The following is a 23,395-nucleotide window of genomic DNA, read 5'->3' as shown; positions in this document are numbered from 1 at the left end:
ACATGGGGCATTGAAATAAGCTTAAGTAAGTCAGCAGAAAAAGGTGTGGGGTGAGGAGAGAGTGCAACAAAAAAATGAAGGTTTACAAAGCAAATAGTAGTGCAAAATGAACATAAGAAAAACAGGCATGGAAACTAGTAGTTCAATAGCTATTAAATAGAAGTATCAAGTATCATCTTTGTCAACATGCATAAAGTTTATTATAATATTCTTTTCCTTCACATTTCATTTCTTTATTATTTTGCTGCACCACCTGCTGCAAGAATTTTTGTCATGTTGTTTAACAAGCATTCTGACACTTGCTGTGTGCTTATAGGTGATTAAGCAATTGTGTAAGGGAACACAAAGTGCATGTAAGTCATCCTTATTTTGTGCTAAGCTTCTTTTCAGTTACTATTTAATTTTATATATGTCATGCTGACTAGGCCTGCGAAGAGTTTTAGAAAGGAAGTTTGAAATCGCCAAAAACTTTAGTTTGTACTGCTATCAGCATGATTCATATGTTGAATTTAGAACAGTGCATGGGACAAGGACAGATGTCTGTCCCGTGCAGCGCTGTTCTAAATTCAAGATGATCAACCAACAAGTCCACATTGACATTATCAAGATTCATATGGTTGTATTATATCAGTTTCATAGAAGGAAACACATTGCTCCATGTAGATAAAACTGAGTGACAGGATGCCATAGGTTGAGACAAAACTGGATACAATTTCAATGCTCCTGTAATAACAATGGCAAATATGTGAACAGTAAAGGATGTGCCTAATGGCAGAACCAGCACTGTCTATGAGCCACTGTTGGAGACAGACGCATGTGCCATGTTTAAATAAGTGGATTCTGCTACGATACTTTTACCCGTTATCTTGTATATGTTTTCACAACTTGCAGCGACAGCAGCACATGCATCATATATGAACTCTGGATTGTTCCATATAATTAATGATATGATGCACCACCAGCATCTTTATTTTGGTTTCAATACAAAAGATGATTAACTCTGATTTGGCCAACCTAGCTCATTATTCGTTAGCTAAGCAACTGCTGACAGTATGGCAATGATGAGAGCAAATGCATAACAATGCAGTTTAGCATGTTTTTAGCTTCCCATGCAAATAGCTGCCCCAGCTGTATCGATGATACTCTGCTACACAATCAGCTGCAGGGGATACAATGCACATACCATTTCAGCAGTTGGGTGTGAGGAGTAGCTTGTTCCTGTGCGAAAGGAGCTGAAATGTCTTTTAAGTTGAATACATTTTTACCTCCTTATGTGCTGTGCGTATTATTTGCCATGATCTTCCGCAACCAGATGGGATTCTATCAGACCCTCGATTTCATTTGAGAATCCTTGTAGAAAATAATGGGCAAAAATATCAGAGCCAAACGCCTACACCTGAAAATAATTTGTGAGTGACAGACTATGCTGCTGGCTGGCTGCCCTACTGTTTATCTCCTTTATAGCAAATGCATGCATGCATACAAAAAAAAAAAAAATGTTTAGCATTTATTAGGTCACTGTAACCCATAAAAAATGTTGCAACGATAAAATAGCAGCCAAACTGGGAAGGAACACAGTCTTTAATACACTGTATCTGTTAATGCAGGGGCGCTGAACGTTAATTCAACAAAATTCATGATATCAAGTATTTTTAAATCCTGTCATGTTGATATTCTGGAGATTGCTTGTTTATTCCAATTTAGCAAAGCAACATTATGCACCAGTTTTGATTTACCAAAGAGGGAGTCAGAGGAGTAAGACACGTTTGTTCACAGAACATTTATAAGGAGCCAACATATATATAAGCACTATGCATTCCATGTTAAGAGTTTGAATTTATCAGGTATGTAGTGAAGTTTTCAAGGATTCTATTCACACAGCCAGGAATTTCCATAAAAACCCACAGTAGCAGATGCAACCTGTACCATTGACTTAAAAGGCCCCTAAATAACCATTGAACTTTTTTTGACATATTTCAAATAAACATGTGCATAGTGTACAGAATGCTATGACAATCATCTTTAGGGATTGCGGCTGAGTTATACGGTGCGGGGACACCACAAATTAAAAAAACAATCCCGTGCTCCTCTCCTGGCTTTTCCAGTGCCTTTTGGCACATCGTGATGTCAGCAGGGTGCTCCAGGTGGCGTCAACAAGGTAATGGCTGTTGACTAGTCAACCTACAAGAACCTATGAATTCTGGTTCATCAGCTAGCCTGCCACCATGCAGTTGATGCCAGTCGTACGCCTGCACTTCCTAGTTGTGTTGCTTGCTTGTGCACGCACATGTTGCGTGTTTCGCTTTGTAATTCACAGTGGCACATTGCTAGTGTTTCAAATACACATTTTCAAAAAAATTTGCAGAGTCTTAGTAACCAGATGTGGGTGGCGTTTTGAAACAAGGAACAAAAAATGTCACTGTTTCACCTGAAAGGCGAAGCATTGTTTGCAATAGCAAATTATTAGACAGCTATACGAAGTAAGGATAGCAGTTTTATCGGCCGTATAAACTTGTAAACATTCGTTAACTAAATTAACAAGCATGGTGTCACGTGTGCACAGGCAAACACATGTGACTCAATGACTGCGAACATTCGCCGTCAGAAAGCTGGCATGACGAAGAGCAGCAACAGCAGTGAACGAATTGCCCTTTGTGCTGCCTCTTGCTTTAATGTGAACTAAGCAGTGAGAACACAGTGTATATGAAGCCATCAGCCCTCAGCACGCATGGACTCTGTACCCATTGCAGATTGCTTTCAGGATAGGGCCTGCATGGCCATGCTCAGCCACGCTCAACCGCACCATATGCAGCTGCGCCTAGAGTAGAACACCCCGTCTTCCATGTGCCTTGCGCATGATGGAAGATGGCGCACTTCCTTCTCACCTTCCGCCCTTGCCCGCACGAGATTGAGCCACCATGCTTCTCAGCTCATCCCTGCACATTCACTCACACCGACACCATATGGCACCCAGCCATGATGTTATTGCACTTGGACTTTATATGGAACATTACAGTAACACCGAAGGCGGAAATAAGTCTGGAGTGTCCATATAATTGCTATAGCAATAAAGACATGAATGTGATGTTGATAATGACGCAGCGTCCACATGCTATTTAGAGGAGTTTAGAGAAGTCACAGTGCGAAGAAGAGACCGCTTGAGGGAAGAAACGCTAACGAGAGGGAGAAACAAGTGGCGGCCGGCATTCTTGATAATCAAACACCTGTAACTCTGCTTTTACAGCATCATTTTCAGAAATTCTTGAGGTCGCATGCTCGTTGTAGACTCATACACAAGTGGCACTATATAACGAATTTTCGACCTCGGGGGGTTGTTTAGGGGCCCTTTAATTTGTTTAGTCATTTAGAAATGCTAACATGAACACAAGAATGCTGGTCCCATTTATTGTTTCTGTGTGTGTTTCTGTATTCAAGCTCATTCAACTATTATTTTGTTACATGAAAGGCACAGAGCAACACAGTACAAAAGGAGGACCCAGGTATTACCTCCAGGATGATTTCCTGCTAGAACATGTGTTGATAAAGAATGTATAATTGGTAACAGGGATAAAGCATTAGAATAAATAAATGTACACATCTCGGAAGCAAACGATGTGTAAGAAAAATAACAAATAGTTCAACATAATCATACAGGAATGAAGAGCCTTTTTTTTTTTTGAAGCTTAAACAATTAAGGGCACAAGTAACAGCAATAATTTAGTAAACAGAATAGTTATACAAAATGAAAATGCACAAACAAATATATGCAGCAAGAATGAAGAAGTAGACTTAAAGACTACTAACAGAAATCATGTAATGTCATTTCTTTGTAGGACATTCTTGCTGGCTAGTTGGTTCATACCTGAAAAAAAAATTGAAACTCTGCAAAAAAATAAAATAAAAAATAAATAAAAAAAAATGAGGACAAGCGGAAGGAACTGCGCTCGCGGTGTCTTGTGTGTTCCTACCGCTTGTCCTCATTTTCTTTTTTTTTCGCACAATTGTAACCTTCCTTTGATATCTTTGTAAAAGCCGCTTTAGCGTGCGATAGAAAACACTGCAACTGAGATAGTCTAATATTTACTGCCAGAGAATTTCAAAGTGATAAGGCTGGAACAATGGCTATCATTTTACCGTTGTTATGTTCACTTTAGTAGTAAAAGGTTATTTTTGTTTAGAAAAATGTGCATGATTTGTATTATGAAGATGTGTTGGGGTAACAAGCTCAGCGGGAATGTAACCATTGTGACTTCAATACTGTAATAGACCTAACTTAACTTTGAATGTGCAAATTAATGATAGAATGTCGAGGCTGCATTAAACGGGATGTTTGAGACACTATGTACAAACTAAGAGCGATAGTTTGAGATGTCTGGTTTCAAAGGTTGGTGAGGGAAGACAGATGTGCAGAGAAAGTGTTGCCCGATGATAAAAATCAGTGAGGTGACTGTTAATGTAAAGTATTTTCAGAATATATTGCTGGAACAACACCTTGCTTGAAGCAGCATACAAGTACCAACGTCAATATTCTTAGCAATTGATTTCATGTACAGTGAAACCTCGATATAATGAGTCTCGATTTAACAAAAATTAGCGACGTAATGAACTGTTTTCTATTCCCACCTAGGTTCAATTAAAGACCGTGTATTTTTTTTCGCAATTTAACGAAGTTTTCGGCCCTTTCAAGCATGTACTTGGAGCCTGTATGGCTAGTAAATCTTGCAAAATACTATAAAAATGTCAGCTGAGGAAAAAGTTATTTCAAGGGTCCTTCCGCATGAAAGGTTTGAGTGGCAAAAACACTGTCATCATCATCATCATCATCAGCCTGGTTACGCCCACTGCAGGGCAAAGGCCTCTCCCATACTTCTCCAACAACCCCGGTCATGTACTAATTGTGGCCATGCCGTCCCTGCAAACTTCTTAATCTCATCCGCCCACCTAACTTTCTGCCGCCCCCTGCTACGCTTCCCTTCCCTTGGGATCCAGTCCGTAACCCTTAATGACCATCGGTTATCTTTCCTCCTCATTACATGTCCTGCCCATGCCCATTTCTTTTTCTTGATTTCAACTAAGATGTCATTAACTCGCGTTTGTTCCCTCACCCAATCTGCTCTTTTCTTATCCCTTAACGTTACACCTATCATCATTCTTTCCATAGCTCGTTGCGTCGTCCTCAATTTGAGTAGAACCCTTTTCGTAAGCCTCCAGGTTTCTGCCCCGTAGGTGAGTACTGGTAAGACACAGCTATTATATACTTTTCTCTTGAGGGATAATGGCAACCTGCTGTTCATGATCTGAGAATGCCTGCCAAACGCACCCCAGCCCATTCTTATTCTTCTGATTATTTCCGTCTCATGATCCGGATTCGCCGTCACTACCTGCCCTAAGTAAATGTATTCCCTTACGACTTCCAGTGCCTCGCTGCCTATTGTAAATTGCTGTTCTCTTCCGAGACTGTTAAACATTACTTTAGTTTTCTGCAGATTAATTTTTAGACCCACTCTTCTGCTTTGCCTCTCCAGGTCAGTGAGCATGCATTGCAATTGGTCCCCTGAGTTACTAAGCACGGCAATATCATCAGCGAATCGCAAGTTACTAAGGTATTCTCCATTAACTTTTATCCCCAATTCTTCCCAATCCAGGTCTCTGAATACCTCCTGTAAACACGCTGTGAATAGCATTGGAGAGATCGTATCTCCCTGCCTGACGCCTTCCTTTATTGGGATTTTGTTGCTTGCTTTATGGAGGACTACGGTGGCTGTGGAGCCGTTATAGATATCTTTCAGTATTTTTACATACGGCTCGTCTACACCCTGATTCCGTAATGCCTCCATGACTGCTGAGGTTTCGAAAGAATCAAACGCTTTCTCGTAATCAATGAAAGCTATATATAAGGGTCGGTTATATTCCGCACATTTCTCTATCACCTGATTGATAGTGTGAATATGATCTATTGTAGAGTAGCCTTTACGGAATCCTGCCTGGTCCTTTGCTTGACAGAAGTCTAAGGTGTTCTTGATTCTATTTGCGATTACCTTAGTAAATAGATTGTAGGCAACAGACAGTAAGCTGATCGGTCTATAATTTTTCAAGTCTTTGGCGTCCCCTTTCTTATGGATTAGGATTATGTTAGCGTTCTTCCAAGATTCCGGTACGCTCGAGGTCATGAGGCATTGCGTATACAGGGTCGCCAGTTTCTCTAGAACAATCTGTCCACCATCCTTCAACAAATCTGCTGTTACCTGATCCTCCCCAGCTGCCTTCCCCCTTTGCATATCTCCCAAGGCTTTCTTTACTTCTTCCGGCGTTACCTTTGGAATTTCGAATTCTTCTAGACTATTTTCTCTTCCATTATCGTCGTGGGTGCCACTGGTACTGTATAAATCTCTATAGAACTCCTCAGCCACTTGAACTATCTCATCCATATTAGTAATGATATTTCCGGCTTTGTCTCTTAACGCATACATCTGACTCTTGCCAATTCCTAGTTGCTTCTTCACTGTTTTTAGGCTTCCTCCGTTCCTGAGAGCATGTTCAATTCAATCCATATTATACTTCCTTATGTCAGCTGTCTTACGCTTGTTGATTAACTTCGAAAGTTCTACCAGTTCTATTCTAGATGTAGGGTTAGAGGCTTTCATACATTGGCATTTCTTGATCAGATCTTTCGTCTCCTGCGATAGTTTGCTGGTATCCTGCCTAACGGAGTTGCCACCGTCCATTGCACACTCCTTAATGATGCCCACAAGATTGTCGTTCATTGCTTCAACACTACGGTCCTCTTCCTGAGTTAAAGCCGAATACCTGTTCTGTAGCTTGATCTGGAATTCCTCTATTCTCCCTCTTAACGCTAACTCATTGATCGGTTTCTTATGTACCAGTTTCTTCCGTTCCCTCTTCAGGTCTAGGCTAATTCGAGTTCTTACCATCCTGTGGTCACTGCAGCGCACCTTGCCGAGCACGTCCACATCTTGTATGATGCCAGGGTTAGCGCAGAGAATGAAGTCTATTTCATTTCTAGTCTCGCCGTTCGGGCTCCTCCACGTCCACTTTCGGCTATCCCGCTTGCGGAAGAAGGTATTCATTATCCTCATATTATTCTGTTCCGCAAACTCTACTAATAACTCTCCCCTGCTATTCCTAGTGCCTATGCCATATTCCCCCACTGCCTTGTCTCCAGCCTGCTTCTTGCCTACCTTGGCATTAAAGTCGCCCATTAGTATAGTGTATTTAGTTTTCACTCTACCCATTGCCGATTCCACGTCTTCATAGAAGCTTTCGACTTCCTGGTCATCATGACTGGATGTAGGGGCGTAGGCCTGTACAATCTTCATTTTGTACCTCTTATTAAGTTTCACAACAAGACCTGCCACCCTCTCGTTAATGCTATAGAATTCCTGTATGTTACCAGCTATATTCTTATTAATCAGGAATCCGACTCCTAGTTCTCTTCTCTCCGCTAAGCCCCGGTAGCACAGGACGTGCCCACTTTTTAGCACTGTATATGCTTCTTTTGGCCTCCTAACTTCGCTGAGCCCTATTATATCCCATTTACTGCCTTCTAATTACTCCAATAGCACTGCTAGACTCGCCTCACTAGATAACGTTCTAGCGTTAAACGTTGCCAGGTTCATATTCCACTGTCAAACACTGTCAAAGCACCCGCAAGTGCCGGACACGGTAGGCAGAAAACACCGCTGCGCCATTTTTCACGTTGGTAAACAACGTGCAGAGGCCGTGGGGCACGTGGCAGCTCACAGCACTCGGAGAAACACAAGAGCTCAGTGATAGACACATTGAATAATCCAAGCGACTGATTCTCCATGACGTCCTCATGCGCTGCCAATGCACGTTATCTGCCCTCTTCTCCTAGCGCATGTCCATGCGTGGACAACGCGCCATATCTGAGAGGTAATCTCTCTGCGGCAAGTGCAAAGGCTGAGCCAGGACGGTTGGTGCCTTGATGCGTATTGGGTTTCCGTGCATTTGATGTTGGCAGTCGCGTAATCATAAGCTTCTAAGACACGGTGTGCGAAGCGTTCGCTCGTGTTGCGACAGCTAGCTCATGGACATCAAGTGAGATCTGTTCATGTTTTCCTGAGCACACATGATGTCGATAAAACTATGAACCTTGAATGAAAGAATTCTGGGGTCTTACGTGGCAAAGCCATGATTTGATAATGAGGCTTGCTGCAGTGTGGGACTCCCGATCAATTTTTACCAACAGGGGATCTTTAATGTGCCCCCACTGTACGGGACATGGGCGTTTTTGCGTTTCGCCCCTCTCGAAATGTCAACGCCACGGCTGGGATTTGATCCCATGACCTTGTGCGTAGCAGTGGAACACCATAGCTGCTAAGCCACGGCGGTGAGTTAACTTTCTTATATTGAGGTTATATATATTATATAACCGCAATATATTGAGGTATTATATATTAAGTATAGAATCAAGTACACCACCAACGAAAATGACAGAATTTGATAGGAGAATCGCACAGTTATCCGCGTAAAGTTTGGGGGTTATTGAATAAGTTTTTTGAAATAATGAAATAACATGAAGCTTGTTTTAGCAGGAGGCTCACTTTTCGTAAGCTGTTACAATACCATGTAACAATGTTCATGACTGTGGTACTTAACTCCACAAGTAAACTGTTACTATTTCTATCACCATGAAATTCCGTGATGTCTGTGTAAAGGATGCAATTAGAAAATTTGCATGCCTAAGCCCATTATTGAGAAATTGTTTTATGCTATCAGAAACATTTATTGGGGCTAATTTTGTAGACAAGTTAGTACATAAACCAAATTGCTGAGGCGTCAAAGATTAAATTTTGTTTATTAGGTGATTAACAATGAGCTCCTCAGTTACCTTAATAAAAGATGGCACAATGGTTATTAGATGATAAGTAAAACATCTTGATCTCCTTTTTAAAATATTGGTGTTTCTTTATCTTGTTTGACAGTCAAAAAAATGCCTGTGCAAAAGCACTGTTAATAATATTAAAAAGCGCACAAGATTGCTCACATGCAACAAGTTTGAGGTGCTACTGACTTCTGGTGATGTGTTTTAAATAAAAGGATTGAGGCTAATGGGAGAGCTCAGGCAGGTTATTGACCAACAGTGCAGAGATTCTTAAAAAATAATTCAGTGAATGCATTGGCTATAACCGTAAAATTTGTTAAAATGTGAGCACTGTACGAAAATACCATCATACTGGCATCTAGGTGATCGAGACAGAAATTCCTTAATTAAGTACATACCACTTTTGTCTCCTATCATTACCATTTTAGAGCACTTTGTTCAGATAGTATTTGCTTTTACCCTGTTTAAGTAAAATGGTGACAGTTCTGAGAACCCTAGGGGCAACTTAAATGGTTAGAGTTTTACTTTTTTATAAACATTATCTATTTTTTTCTAACACTGCATGATAGTCTGCTGGCAATAAAGGAATTTCAGGGGTGGAGTACCTACACAATATGGAAGATATGAGTGTGCATGAGGTCACACTATCTATTAGTTTCTCTGGTAAATTCTTAAGGGGGATGCAGAACTAAATTAGCTATTTTCACCAGAAAAATGCATTTTTAAATTTTGTCCGTTTTGGATTCTTAAACATATAGAGAAGCTCTTCAAGTTTGGTTATTATCTGTGCAATATAAAAGAAGAAAATGAGCTTTTTTTACTTGGCGGTGGCATGTGTTTCCTGTTGAAATCCCTTACGAACGTCGTTTTCAAAATGTGGCCAAAGAGCAAAAGAGGAACCTAACGCAGAGTCAATTCACTTGTTAGAAAGTTTGTTTTACACACTTTCTAGCGATCAGGGGCCTTCTGTGAGAATAGTGAAAAATGCATGGAAACAAAAAAAAATGAAAAAAAGGAAAAGAACATTAGAAAGGCCCATTTATGGGCACGGCAAGTCCATATTGCCAGCGAAAGTGAAACTGGAGCTTGGATTGGTGAAAATGCATTTTTCTTGCCCACGGGGTTTTTGTGCCCAGTCCTGTTTTCATTCTCATTGGAGCTGGACACCTTCGCATTGCTCTGGATTTTTCTGCTTGTTCATTGTGATCGGCAGGTGGTCGGCACTGTGGTGGATTGGGCCCACCCCGAAGTCTCTGACGCAGCAAAGCTTTGAGACGTGAAAAATCACCACTAAACAGAAGCAACTGCTATTGAGCAGCATTGAATTGAAAGAGAGGGACTCACTTATGCAGCTGGGGCATTCAATTGGCCACCGTTGCTCAGAGAATAAAATGGCATGTTTTGAAATCTTTGAATGGCTTTTTCTCAGTTTGCACTTTTTGGCCAATTTGTAGCTTTAGGAAAACTACAGTTTCAAAATCTCAATGATAACTGTTTGCATGATTATTTTTATGCTGAAAATGTGTGAGGAACAAGACTACGGATGTCATTAATTTCTAAATTGCAAAAAAGAAAACGAACTTACTTTTAAGTGATGCGGTTTTACAGAAAAAAGCCCAAAATTGCAAGCAGCTATCCTGTAATATAAGGGCATCCAGAAGATATTTATTCATCTTAACAATTTTTAAATTTATAGTTTTCCTAAGGTGATACACTCATTTGCCCAATGGGACATGCAGAACTTTTTTTCCATCTGCACAACGGTAATAAAATTTACTACATCTTATATTGACAATAAGACAAAATATCCTGCAAGATTTTGTGAAAATCGGCAAGTTGGTTCAAAAGTCGACCTTTCAGCTCCACATCTCTTCTTAATGCTGCATATACACAGGGTTCTTTGTTGACGTCCAGTAACTATGTTATGCCATATCAATAAATTTTACAAAATCAAATCAATATCTGTTTGTTACTTTGTTACATTTGGATTCAGCACTTTAACAGGAGAAATATAGGATAATGGTCCATAAAATCAAAATGAACTACACTATCACTTTAAGTAGACATGTTATCTATAGCTAAAGAATAAACACTCATCAGAGAATCCAATAAGTATTCCAAGCTCTGTTCAAGGAAACAATTTATTGGTGAATTGAGTTCAATTCATTCAGGAAGCATTGGTATCATAACTACAGGGTATGGGCACAAGCTCTGGGATTCACAACTAATGATGAACATTAGGGACTCTGCTGTAGTGGTGCTAAGTTTTACTAAACTAGCTCAACTAAATTATGTGTTTTTCGGCACTGCTCTATGAACTATATAAAATGACACTCGAGGCACTTCAATCACATAATGAAGCAAGTATCTCTCCCGTATAGGCAGTTTGAAACAGTCACACCCATTTATAACAAGCATGAAGGTCATGCAGGATTTGTTTTATGACAGTTGGGTGTTCAGAGTTATCAGGCTTTACAGGTTCAAAAAAGTCTCTGAACTTTAGTTTTAAGACAAAAAAATGGCAATGCAAGTTTTCTATTTTCAAAACATATTAGAGGACTATGGTTTCTACATTGTTAACGAAATTTAGAGATCTCAATTTCAATTTATTTCCATAAAAATGGAGGAAGAACAAGTTTTAATTGCTAAGCTAGACCTTTACAGCCAATAACTTGTTGGTTCAGAGACGCAACCTAGGCAATCATGGATAATGTACTGTTGTGCTCAGTATGAGCTACAACGCGCAAGTGTGAGGCAAAGCCCATTCCCAGGTTGGACAGTGGCACCAATTGGCACCTTGTTACCGACCTAAAGGGAGAGGTTCGCTGTTCTTGTTTCAAACATCGTACCTTTATGTCTGCTTTCACCTTCTCTCCCAATTATATCCATGGATTCGAGAATAGTTGAACTGAAATTAAAAGTCCTCACACCACAGACACATTTAGGCCAAATTATTCTTGATAGGCAGACGTTTAACAGTAGCTACAGCAACTGAAGAGCACCTAAATGTTTGTTCATGTTTTATTACCAGCAAGGTCTTGCACTACAAGAGCAATTAAACAGTGGCACATAGGACTATGCCTCTGGCTGCAGTATTCCTATGCAGCATCTACAACACTCGGCTCCAAAGTGCACTCTTAAGAGGGATGAGGGGTTAGAATCACAATTATCTCCAGAAAAATGCATTTTCTAATTTTGTTTATTTTGGATTCCTAGACGTATAAAGAAGCTCATCACCAAGTTTGCTTGCAATCTGCACCATAGAAAAGAAGAGAAATAGAGAAATAATTCTCGTTGAGAGCGCCCGTGAATGCTGTATATTTAAGACACGGCCACAGAGTGGGCAAGAAACCGAACACGGAGTGAATGCCCGCATTATAACATTTGATTTTTGCACGTTATAATCATGGGAGACATTCTATCAAGAATACAGCAGAGTAAAAACTAAAAAAGTAAAGCAAAGTAAAAACAAAAAAGAAAGGCATAATTCTGCCTGCGGTTCCCTTTGTCTGCGAGGATAGACAAGAGCACTGGACTGCTCTAAAGCTGAAAAAAAAAAAAAAAAAAAGAGTGATGATTTGAAGAAACTGCCACAGAGCAGGTTTGAATTGAAGAGGAGGGGGTTCAACCTACGGAGCAGGGCATCCTGATTAATCATTTTCGGTATTAAAATAAAATAGCACATTCTGAAATCTTTGCACTAATTTCTCTCAGTTTGCACTTTTTGGCCGAACTAAACCTTTGGGAAAACTATCTTTTCCAAACTACTTCGCCAAAATATGCTTGCAAAGTAGTTTCTGGGCTGACATTTCGTCAGGGACAAGATGAGGTACCTTTCATATTTCTAAATTTTTATTAACACATAAGATTGTTAAATATCTGACATATAATGACAATGAACAAAATTGAACTTGGACTCAAACTGATGACATCGTTTCAGAAATGTCATGACAAATGCGTGACTAGCCTTATTCTGAACTATAACCCCCCTAGAGGTATGTACCGAAAACAATCAGTGTGTCTTCATTATTTCTGAAATGACAGTTTTTCTAAGGTGACATGCCTAATTGGTCCATATGAAAGCCATAACTTCTTTTCTATTTGATCTGCATTAATGAAATTTAGAACATATACCTAAAACGAGATACATAAACCTATGAATTTTTTATATATATCCATGCAATGGTTCAAAAGCTAATTTTCAGCCCCACAAGTGCTGCTAGACAAAAAATATAATGCACACACACACACACACAAAAAGAAACTGGTCCTAAACACTGTCACATAATAGTGATGGTGAATAATACAGCTGTAGAACTGTGAATGGCAAAACTAAATTTTTATCGGGCGAGCTTCTGCCCACAGAAACAAGTTGCACTCAAAGCACAGCTAATGCACTGAACACGGTCGTTGATTGTCGAAATATGATCTACCGGTCAAGCGCGTCGACTTTTATACATGAGTCATCGAAAGTTCCAGAGTAATCGGTGTTACCCGGTGTCTTCCAGAAAGTTCGGACAATTTGCGTCGCACATGCAATCAGATTACACAAGCTTCGGTGACAACAGAACCATCGATAACATTCGAGAAACTTCTGATACATGCGGGCGCGTCCCGCGCTGAGTGATAACATTTCTTAGGTGGTGAAAAGCGCTCCCCCGTAAAAGATAAACAAGTCCACGTGCCAATATGTCCTGATGTCCTGTGGGATCTCCTTATTAATTTCCCAAACAATGTCCCCTCAAAATTAAATGCTTAACGTGAAGTAATTTCCTTTTTTGAGATTATCTTTTCTTTTAAATGATTTATTGTATCCTGTAATGGAGGGCTCCTCATTCTGTCTTTGATTTGTGACTTTTGTACAATCAACCTTTTCATTATTTATGTTGATGTTGCTACTAGTGGTGCTCAACATATCTTGTACATAACTTGTGTACTTTCTACATTTTTATGCATTGTTCATCTTTATGTACCTTTCTCCGCTTATGTTTTCCCTAAGGCCCCAATTTATAGGCCCTTTGGGTAAACAGAATAAAATTTTCTAAGTTGTTCCAATTAGACCTGTGTACACTTGTACTGTTAAATAAGTTAAGAGTGCACCAAGTTCTTGTGTTTTAATCTGACCAGCATCCTTCACAGTTCCCTTGCACTTTTTTTTAACTTTACACACGCAAACAAGTAAAGAAATACAAGTGGTGTAAGGAGTAAATAGCTTGACTTCTTGCAAATATTTCTGGCTAAATGTTTGTTGTACACATGCTTAAACATAAACAGCCCCCCAACCCCCCTTCTCCCTTCCAAGCCCTGATGGCCAAACCCCTTGCCAACTTTTCCGCCCGAAAAGCACCCCTTTTCAATGTGGTGGACCTGGGTTAAATGAGGTCTGGGCTTTGGTAATGCTTACTGGAAGGAGACATCACAATGTGCAGAGTGCGGCCTTTCACTCCTCCGTTTGCTTTATTTATGTTATTGTTTCCTGTTTTATATTTCTTACTTCTAGAGAAACCAGTTTTTTTTTTCTATACTTATTTAGTTAGTTTTGTTTTGGGACAACATTGTTGGGTCCCAGGAAATGTTTATGTACATGTTGCACACATCCTAAAGTTGAAATAAATTTTAAAATAGAAAGAGAGGCTGAGGGAGCGGGAGAGGGGGTCTCCTGCCCCATCCACAAATTACACTTCCAGAGCCCCTGGCTGAGGCATGCTCCAAGTGTACCATTTTTTGTTCAATGTCAATGTTGATTTTATATGCTGGTTCTCATTTACATATACAGCCATTTTTCGACTTGACCTTCTAAATACTTGTTTGGCATGACACAGTTAAACAAATACAATTGAGCCTGCTTATGCTAAACTTCCCAATTTTGAATGATTGCTTATATCTAACACTAGGGACATCCCCATGAAAACCTCATGTAAAAGCGCAGTGTTTCTAAGGGCTTAAATTGAACACTACCCACTGGCACATGCAATACATTGAACTACTTGCAGTGGCACAGTACATGATGTGCCCTTTCCTTTGGCACTTTTATGATGACCCTTCCCAGAGTTACTGTGGTCGCTTCTCACTGCAAAGGGGCATGCTGAAGAGAAACTAAGTGCTCTAATATGGGCCTATCAGGCCTGAATATTGCTTTAATTAAATTGCAGCCTGCAGGATAACCAGACACATTTTTACTCACAAGTTATTTTTACAAAATGGACCACTGTCGGAGGACCTCTTGCTAGGCGCATGGCCACAGAGTTGGCAGACGACAGAGACAATGCGTGCACTTTCACGTTTCCTAGGTGACACGGGCCTGGACTCACGCCTGTGATACCAGTTGTGTAATGTGTCCTTCACTTCGTTCCTCCCATTATCATCCCCCATTGTGACCCTTTTTCTTCCCCTCTTCCCCTTCCCTTACGTAGAGTAGCAGGCCAGATGCTCCATTATCCGGCCGACCTCTCTACATTTTCCAATCATTAAAATACTTCTTCTTCTTGTCTTCCTCATACCACTTTCTTTCCACCTAGATCTGCCTCTTTCTGAAGCACAGCAACCAGCGTTGTCACAAGCTTCACATGCTTAGGAAGCTTTCATTCAAACATCCTGCACCACTTAGTGCAGGTGTGTGCGTGCTGCACACATGATGCAGCACCTGCACTAATGCACCAACTGCACATGGTGCAGCACATGCAGCAGGGCTGGACTCATGCTACTTACACCTGCACTAAGTGGAAGGATCATATTGTGCCCATAAAACAAATCTTACAATGTGATCTCTGGGTGCCCTGTAATTGCACAATTACATGCCACTGCAGCATGTGAATGCGCAATAACACAAATGTGTGCTAGCTCACACTGAAATGCTAAAATGTTTTACATACAGTGCATAGGCATGCTATAGTGCATTGCATACGACGAAAAAAAAAACTGCTGGACAGTTCACACTCTCTTGGGCTGGAATGACGGTGTGTATAGATAAGCCATTGTGAGATCACTGGTGGCCAGGAAAGATGCTATGTGTTCCTTTCATAGTTCATCCTGACAACAATGCACTGCATTTTCCTAATTCTAGCATGATCTTTCATTTAAAAGAGCAGAACTCAAAAAAGCAAGTGAACAAGCATAGATAAATAAGGAAAGCAGCAACAGCTTCACTGCTGCTGCTGAACACAAGCTGTAACTTTGACTGCATGGCATGGGCCACTGTTGCCAAAGCAGCTGAACTTATACACAAAGTGCAGCCTGCTGTATATGCCAAAAAAAGCATGATGCACCAAGCATTTTGAACTGCCACTGGCACCGATAAGGGAGCAGCCCGGAAGTCATAGTATGACAGTGGTCGTTTCTGCATGCGCAGCAGAGATGCCACTATCAGCAGCAATACAAAATTGAGCCTAATTTGCTTATCATTAAACTATGACATAAATCTTTGGTTGAACAGTTTTAGCTGAGTTAATTCTTGAGGCTCAATGCTCAATTGAACATTTTAAGGGATACCTTAACCTTCACAAGATTTTGCATGTGAAGCATCAGTCACTAGTGTCGGAATAGCAGAAACATTGGTGTCTAGTGAGCAACAGCATTTTCGGCACAGTTCCAAGCATATCAACTTATTTGTATGAACGCCAACATATCTAATGCTAGTTATCAGAAGTAGAAGTATCACCAAAAGTGATCGTTTGAAAGTACCACCCTTGCGTGAGACTTTCTTTGCCAATGTATGTGATATATAAAGCTAGGAAAATTAGGATTATTTAAAGAACAAATTTGACCACACAGCATGGGTTTTCAGCAGAATATAATGTAAGCAACACAAACAATTCAACACAGTGATCGTGAAAGCTGACATACAATATAATAAAAGTGGCCAGGCAACGCAGAAATCCTGCGCCCAGTAGATAACCACTGAGCCAATGATGGCTGTCTACAATCACTCAAAACCATGCTTGTGAAAATCAAGTCGGAGCATACGATGTGCTACTTGTCAGTGAATTCATACAGACATATACATCGTCACAACAAATTATAGCCTAACATAGTAGGACATTTTCCATAAGTTGCCTGACGGCAACAATTGCAGTTCACATAGTCTACAGCAGTCTCAGCCCTTGGTATTCATCAATGAAACAACTGTAGTAGATATCTGTGCCTCTTTCAGTGTGAAACCAAACAGCATTTCTTTTAGTTTTCAAAATAGCTATAAACTAGGGTTCAGTGCTTTTGGTTTTTACTTTCAAAAAATTTGGCATACTTCTTTGGGCTTTTATTTCCATTGGACAATTTGGCTTTTTCGTTGAATATATTTTTCTGGATGGACTCTCATTTGGTTATCTCAGTGGATAATGTTTCGAGTTGAGCTTGCCATTTATTTATTTATTTATTTTTGGTTGAACACTGTATTTGCATTCAATACACAACATAACAAAGTTCAAGTAGCAGTCAAACAAAAGCGTGCCATATGGCGATGGTACTATGTAGGAACTATGTATGTAGTGGGTGTGTTTGATATTCGAACACAAACAGAATACGACTTTATCTGTAACATTATGCGGGTACAAGAAAGACTATGTAGATACAACCCTGCATTAGCACCAGTGAATTTGCCCAGTTCATCCGTTGCAGTGTGACTGCCAGGGCCCGGGCCAGCGCTGGGGCAGGCAAAATGGACACCAATAAGAAATAAATTATAGATTGCTTTGACCTCACCAAACTCTTTGCATTGGAGCACATGTAGGCTCACAGCTGCGCGCCGATCGCAATCTTAACCTCTGGTAAACTTCGTTCCGACCTTTTTTGTTTAAAACCAAATCTCAAAAAAAAATTATGATGATCGGCTTTCCTTTTTTTAAGCGGAAAATGCTGATTCCCATTATAATAGAGACAATGACAGATTTTTTTGGAAGCTGATTTTTTGGACATGCTTGAATTCGGATGCCTTCGCGGCAACCCCGCCCCCTCCCCCGTACCTGATAGAGCCAATGTACAAAAACGTCTGAAATTTTGGGAACTGAAACCCTTCGCCATCCAATTTTCCAGACTTCTTGCCATGACCACAGGTCCGAGACAGCATTACCAACGCCACAATTTTGTTTATTTCACTGCCTCGAACCAGTGCTTTTGCGTGTCGATCCACTCAGCCATAGTAGTCATGCTGTGCTGTTGTAAGGCCTAGCTGCTTTGACGTCTGCTATTGAGCTTCCTGCTGTTCGGTACCTTGTTTTTCATCGAGAAGATTTTCCACTGTTGGCAAAGGCGCAGATTCCGCCTTCGTCCTCCTCACTGATGGTGTCCAAATGTGGAAAGCACGGCAAGGGTCTAAAGCATTGCACAATGACGGTTCCCGAAAGCTTCGCCGCAATACAGCAGTGTTACGCAGTCAAGCATACATAATCCATTGCGGTGAAGCATACAAAGAGTGCAAAGAGGCCATTGCCACAGGTCATAAAATGTGTTCCTTAATTATACACGTGCGCACCTGCTGTCTCATTTCACAGCACTGGCAACTAGATGCCTAATAATTGTACTGACATGTGTTTAGAGTTATTTCGGATGTGGTTGTGGCGATTTGAGCCCATGAGGGCAGTTTAAGGCATGCATTATTCATTTTTTTGGACTGCCTGATCTTTAGGACATCTTTGTGATTCTTAGGGAGCCCATAAAATTGGATGTTGACTTATTATTATTGTCCTATCCTACCTATCTGCACATCCCTGTTTCACTGTTTCTGCGTTGAACAGCTGTTTCAGAGTGGTTCATGAATAGCTTAATTTTACTCTACACTACTGTACATGTACTGGTTAAGTTTTTGTAACTTGTAAGGTGCCAAAGCTTAGTGTAGCTCACTGAAGTATTCCTTTCTTTTAATGGTTAAAACATTCTGCAGTGGAATAAAACTCAACTAATTGTGATTTGACTGAATCAAAACTAGGGGTCAGCATCACATAAAAAAATATGCGTGCAAATGCCAGATAGTGCATCATTTCTGTAATGCATAATGGCAAAATTGCATGATGTGGTGTCGCATGTATGATATTGTGCATGTGATACAACATTGTGCAACTTTCTACATGTAAAGAATGTTCTCCCTCTTGATTAAAAGTCTTGAATGATGAAAACAGCAGCAGTTAAAAAATTGAGTTTCGATGGAACAAGATCTCTACACTAGCCGCTAGAACACAATCTGATTTTAACAGTATGACTGTATGCCTTGTGTCAAAGCATCGTGTGTATGTGTGTGCATTTGCATCTACTTGTGTCCAAGTTCCTGCTTGCACAAATGGAATACCTTGTCCCCCAGCAAAGCTGTTGGCCTAGTCCAAGCCAAGTGGTACATGCCAACAGTATTTGAATGACCTATATTATCCCTGACTGAAGTATACACATATGTGAGGAAATAAATATTTTAAAAATTTCGTTCTACAATTCAGATATGGAAACTATGAGATCGCAGAAAATTTTGTTGCTTTAAGTTTTGCTTTTTTATTTTACACTAAACTAAAATTAATATCATTGCATGAGACTAAGCCACCTAGCACTACTGCGAAAGCCATGTCGAATGGCTGGCGAGAAAGAAATCTGTTGCTGTCTACAGTCTGTCATTTTTAAAGTGTTCAGTCATGACACTTTGTATATGCACCGTCAGTGATGCATGCGTTACATAACTAAAGACATCCTGCAAACATGCAAGCAGTCTAAGCATTCCCACATTCACTAAAGCTTGTAGTTATAGCAAGATAGACAAAGAGACAGAAAGGGAGACTTCATATCTGCTTACATAGTTAAGCCACGTGGAAACCCGGTTGCCATTTGACAAGTGCGGTGGTAGTTTTTGCTTGCCTTTTTTCTTTGAAATAAGAACAAAAAGATAAACATAAGCAAGAATAGCATCACGAATACAGCAACATTCACAATCGTCATGTTTTTTAAGGAGTTAGTATAGTATTAGTTGCAACAGCATACAGGTTAGTGGTTAGTAGCAATGTGTGTACTGCTAGATTTAAAATAAAAGACAGAAATGCACAGCACATATTACATGCAAAATAAACACAAAAGATCTGTACAAACAGAAAGCAAGATTAGTAAAAACAAAGGCTTAACCTGTACTACGTGACGTAAGTACCAAGTTAACAAGCATAATAAGAGATGAATATGGAAGAAATAACTATTGTCAAAGGGAATAATATTCTAAAAGTTTTCTCTGGTCAATCGCTTTTGCTGGAAGTTACAATACATAAACAATATATATTTTTTTCAATTCCAATGACATTGTGTACAACATTATTATGACATTGCTAATAGAAATGGCCAAAGAATGTAAGCAAACCAATACAAGGTTAAACTATTTGCTTTGAAAATTATCTGTCATGTCTTTACTAAGGACATTAGATACACTCATTATTTTGCATGAAAATTATGTTTTGTGACTTTTACTTCTTGCATCACTCCATCTGTTTACCCACAAAGAACTATTATTTTAGTGTTCTGTGACAAAATGAAGAGAGGCAATACAACAGGAGCATATTATGCTCTATGTAATCCATTGATATAATCTGTAACCTGATCCTTCAGCTGCATCTTGCAACATCCGGCTAAAACCAACAGTGAATCTTCTATTTTGCCCAAATGAACAAAGCAAGTACAGTTACAAAATATGCCACAAGCAAAATGTATGACATGTTGCCGTGTATGTGACATTTTGAGTAGGAGGACTTGTTAGACTCTGCATATATTTTAGGCATCAGCAACATTTGTGTGTTGAACCAAATACATAAATGCCTTGGAAATTGTTGGCCACCCCACAGGAAATGCCATGACAAAGCACGCTACTAAAAATGCTTTTAAAAAATGGGGACAATTAAGGACAAATATTTCCCCTCTTCCTTCTCTTTCAACCTGTTTCCGTGACAGTAGCCTGTCATAGTAGCATCACCTCCATGGATTTCCCTTTCTTTTTTTTATTTTTCTGCATTAGCTGTTTACATTGCAATACGATAATTGCTTTCACATTGTGTCCTGTTGTACGAGTTGGTGCTTTGCTACTCCCTACTCCAACTTAACCATATGTGATATAAAAGTGATTTGGTAACCGATCTGTGCTGGGTGACACCACATAGTACCTTGAAATGCCATAACCACATGCCACACGTAAAGGAGATGAAGAGTTAGCATTCTACCTTTGAACTCTGCATGCAGCATAACACAGTAAAACTTTCACGTCTTGGGCTTATGCCCACGTATTCTACCTAACAAATTGGTGACTACTCACATTGCTCAAGGCAGGGTACAGGGTCCTATTGTAAAACAATTATGAACAACTTAATATTTAGGAAGCAGAGGAAGACAGGTGACTTCTTCACATAAACGCTTCTCGATTTTGTGCAAGTTTCTTAACAAAAATCCAAACATGGAAAAAGCCAACTTGCATTGCAGTCAATGCTGGAACATAGACAGATGAATGATGCAGTGTTCAAACCATAACTTTTGTGAAAAGAAAAGGAAAATAACTATGCATCAAAATGTATACTTATTTACAGTCAGCTGAAAATAGAAACAAAGGTATCTCTGATTAAGGCACATGCCAAATGGGAACTCCACATAGTGCTTACATAGTTGAGCCACGTCGCAATCCTGTTGCCCGTCCCAAGGCTTTGAAAAGCATTCTTTTCTTCTCGCTGCGTAATAAAGTAAAACATACATCCACAAACAGCTCCAATGTATAGCATGATTTTCATAGCACCAATAAATCTTCATCACGAAAGCTGGCACTGGCAATCTTTCTGCATTTTGCTTGCTTGCATTTTAGGTAACCATGAACACTGTATTCAACTATACAAAACATTATATACAGTAATGCCCACAAACTGTGATAAATTAACCCATCGACCATCTTGAACAAGCCTGTCTCATCCACCCTGAGCAGTCACTAACCTAAGGGTGACAGGCTTGTCCAAACCTTGGATTGTGCTTCTCGCAATGAGTGCATGCACAGGCATCACTTCCTCTCCTCTGTACACAGCCTGTAACTTTTTCTGAAGTCAGCAATCTTGTTTTATGGAACTGTACTTACATTCAGCATTAAAAAAGAAACAAATGCTTTAGGTATGAAATTTATCAGCAAAACAAAACAGCTGCAGGCTCCAAATCTAACAAGGCGCAATGTCCTGTCTGTTTCACCCGTCCCATCATCTGTGCTCTTTTACCATAATAAACGTAAACCAACTAACCCAGCTCAGAACCCTTGTACAATTTTGAAATGCGAAAAAAAAAAAAAAGACAAGGATAAATGTAGCAAGCTGCAAAATGTTGAATGTGATGTTTTCAAGTGTGATGCATAACTTGACATTCGTTTGCACAATTATTTAGGTATTTATTAACTAGGTAATCAATTTCGACTAATTAGGTAATCAATGATAACAGAAAAATTGTTTGTGCAAGGCGACTACCAACAGAACATCATTGGTCCCATCTTCGTATCTTGTAGCCCCCCTTTTTTAAATAATTTAGCTCTATTTGCAGACAGCTGGGCCACAGTGTATGCTACAATCATCAGCGTTCAGAGCATGCTGCATGGTAAAATAATAATCCCTTTCAGCACATGTAGGTGTCCAATATCCTTATGACACACCAGGTTGAGTGTAAGCCTCAGAGATGAGAGTGTAGTAACAATCAAATTCAAACAGCGCTAGACGACAGGACCAGAAAGAGGAGGAGACAAACATGGCGCTGAACTTACAACTGTTGTAAGTTGTAAGTTCAGCACCGTGTTTGTCTCCTCCTCTTTCTGGTCTTGTCGTCTAGCGCTGTTTGAATTTTATTGTTACCATGGAACACCAACTCGCCCAATCCGCTGCCCTTCTGCATGAGAGTGTAGGTTCCATTACGCCTACTGTACATTCATTCATTCATTCATTCATTCATTCATTCATTCATTCATTCATTCATTCATTCATTCATTTTCATTAATTTCTTATTTATAATGACTTTCACTGTTGTAATGTTAATGGGCTTCTTCTCTTAACACCTCCTAATGTGAAAAAGCCAGCTTTGACTTCATTTTTTTAAGTGTGGGAGGAAGAGAGACTTTAAAGGGACATCAAAGAGAAAAATAAAGCGAGTTGTACAGCCAGTCGTGGATACGTTAAACTCAAAGGGTCAGAAAATAGTTTGATATATAAAATGTGCCTGTCTGAAGCCTATCTGAAACCTCCGCACACCTCAGACAGTTTCTCGAGATGGTGAAAAACTGGAATTTGCCGATTTGTTTCTCCAAGGTGGCAAATTGGGCTTGGGAAAGCAGCCACAATGGTTTCCATAAACAAATTCTGCTTTTTTGTACAGTTGGCGTCCATCATGGGCACGTGCTTCATGGCTACTGCGCTACCAACCGCGCAGCCGTCAGTCAGCGATATTGACTTCGACTTACCCATGGGCGTGTGTCCTGTCATCGATCGTGACTGCTTTGCTCAAGACTACGTAATCAACAGTGGAACGACAAGCCTCTACTGCTACCTGGCATCCTCAGCAACAGAATCATCATCG

At 40.0% G+C, this 23,395-nt stretch overlaps 1 protein-coding gene across 7 annotated transcripts in view; it reads right to left on the bottom strand.

Moving 5' to 3' along the window:
- The window catches only part of PH4alphaEFB (prolyl 4-hydroxylase subunit alpha-1), a 118,178-nt gene that overhangs the window by 27,096 nt on the left and 67,687 nt on the right, over positions 1–23,395 (bottom strand). For 2 of the 7 annotated variants that reach the window (XM_050192051.3, XM_050192050.3), the window contains exons 10-11: positions 21,463–21,528; positions 19,632–19,700 (exon numbers count right to left, since the gene is read on the bottom strand). In XM_050192051.3, the coding sequence (XP_050048008.2) occupies positions 19,632–19,700; positions 21,463–21,528 (135 nt within the window). Of the gene's footprint in view, positions 3,863–12,047; positions 12,120–17,825; positions 18,137–19,631; positions 19,701–21,122; positions 21,395–21,462; positions 21,529–23,395 lie in introns of those variants that run through there. The other 5 variants (XR_008608770.2, XM_055062107.2, XM_055062106.2 and 2 more) reach the window with 5 other exon arrangements.

This window comes from Dermacentor andersoni, chromosome 1, assembly GCF_023375885.2.
Source record: "Dermacentor andersoni chromosome 1, qqDerAnde1_hic_scaffold, whole genome shotgun sequence".
In the NCBI taxonomy this organism is placed as follows: domain Eukaryota; kingdom Metazoa; phylum Arthropoda; class Arachnida; order Ixodida; family Ixodidae; genus Dermacentor; species Dermacentor andersoni.
This window is presented reverse-complemented; position numbering and strand designations above follow the sequence as displayed.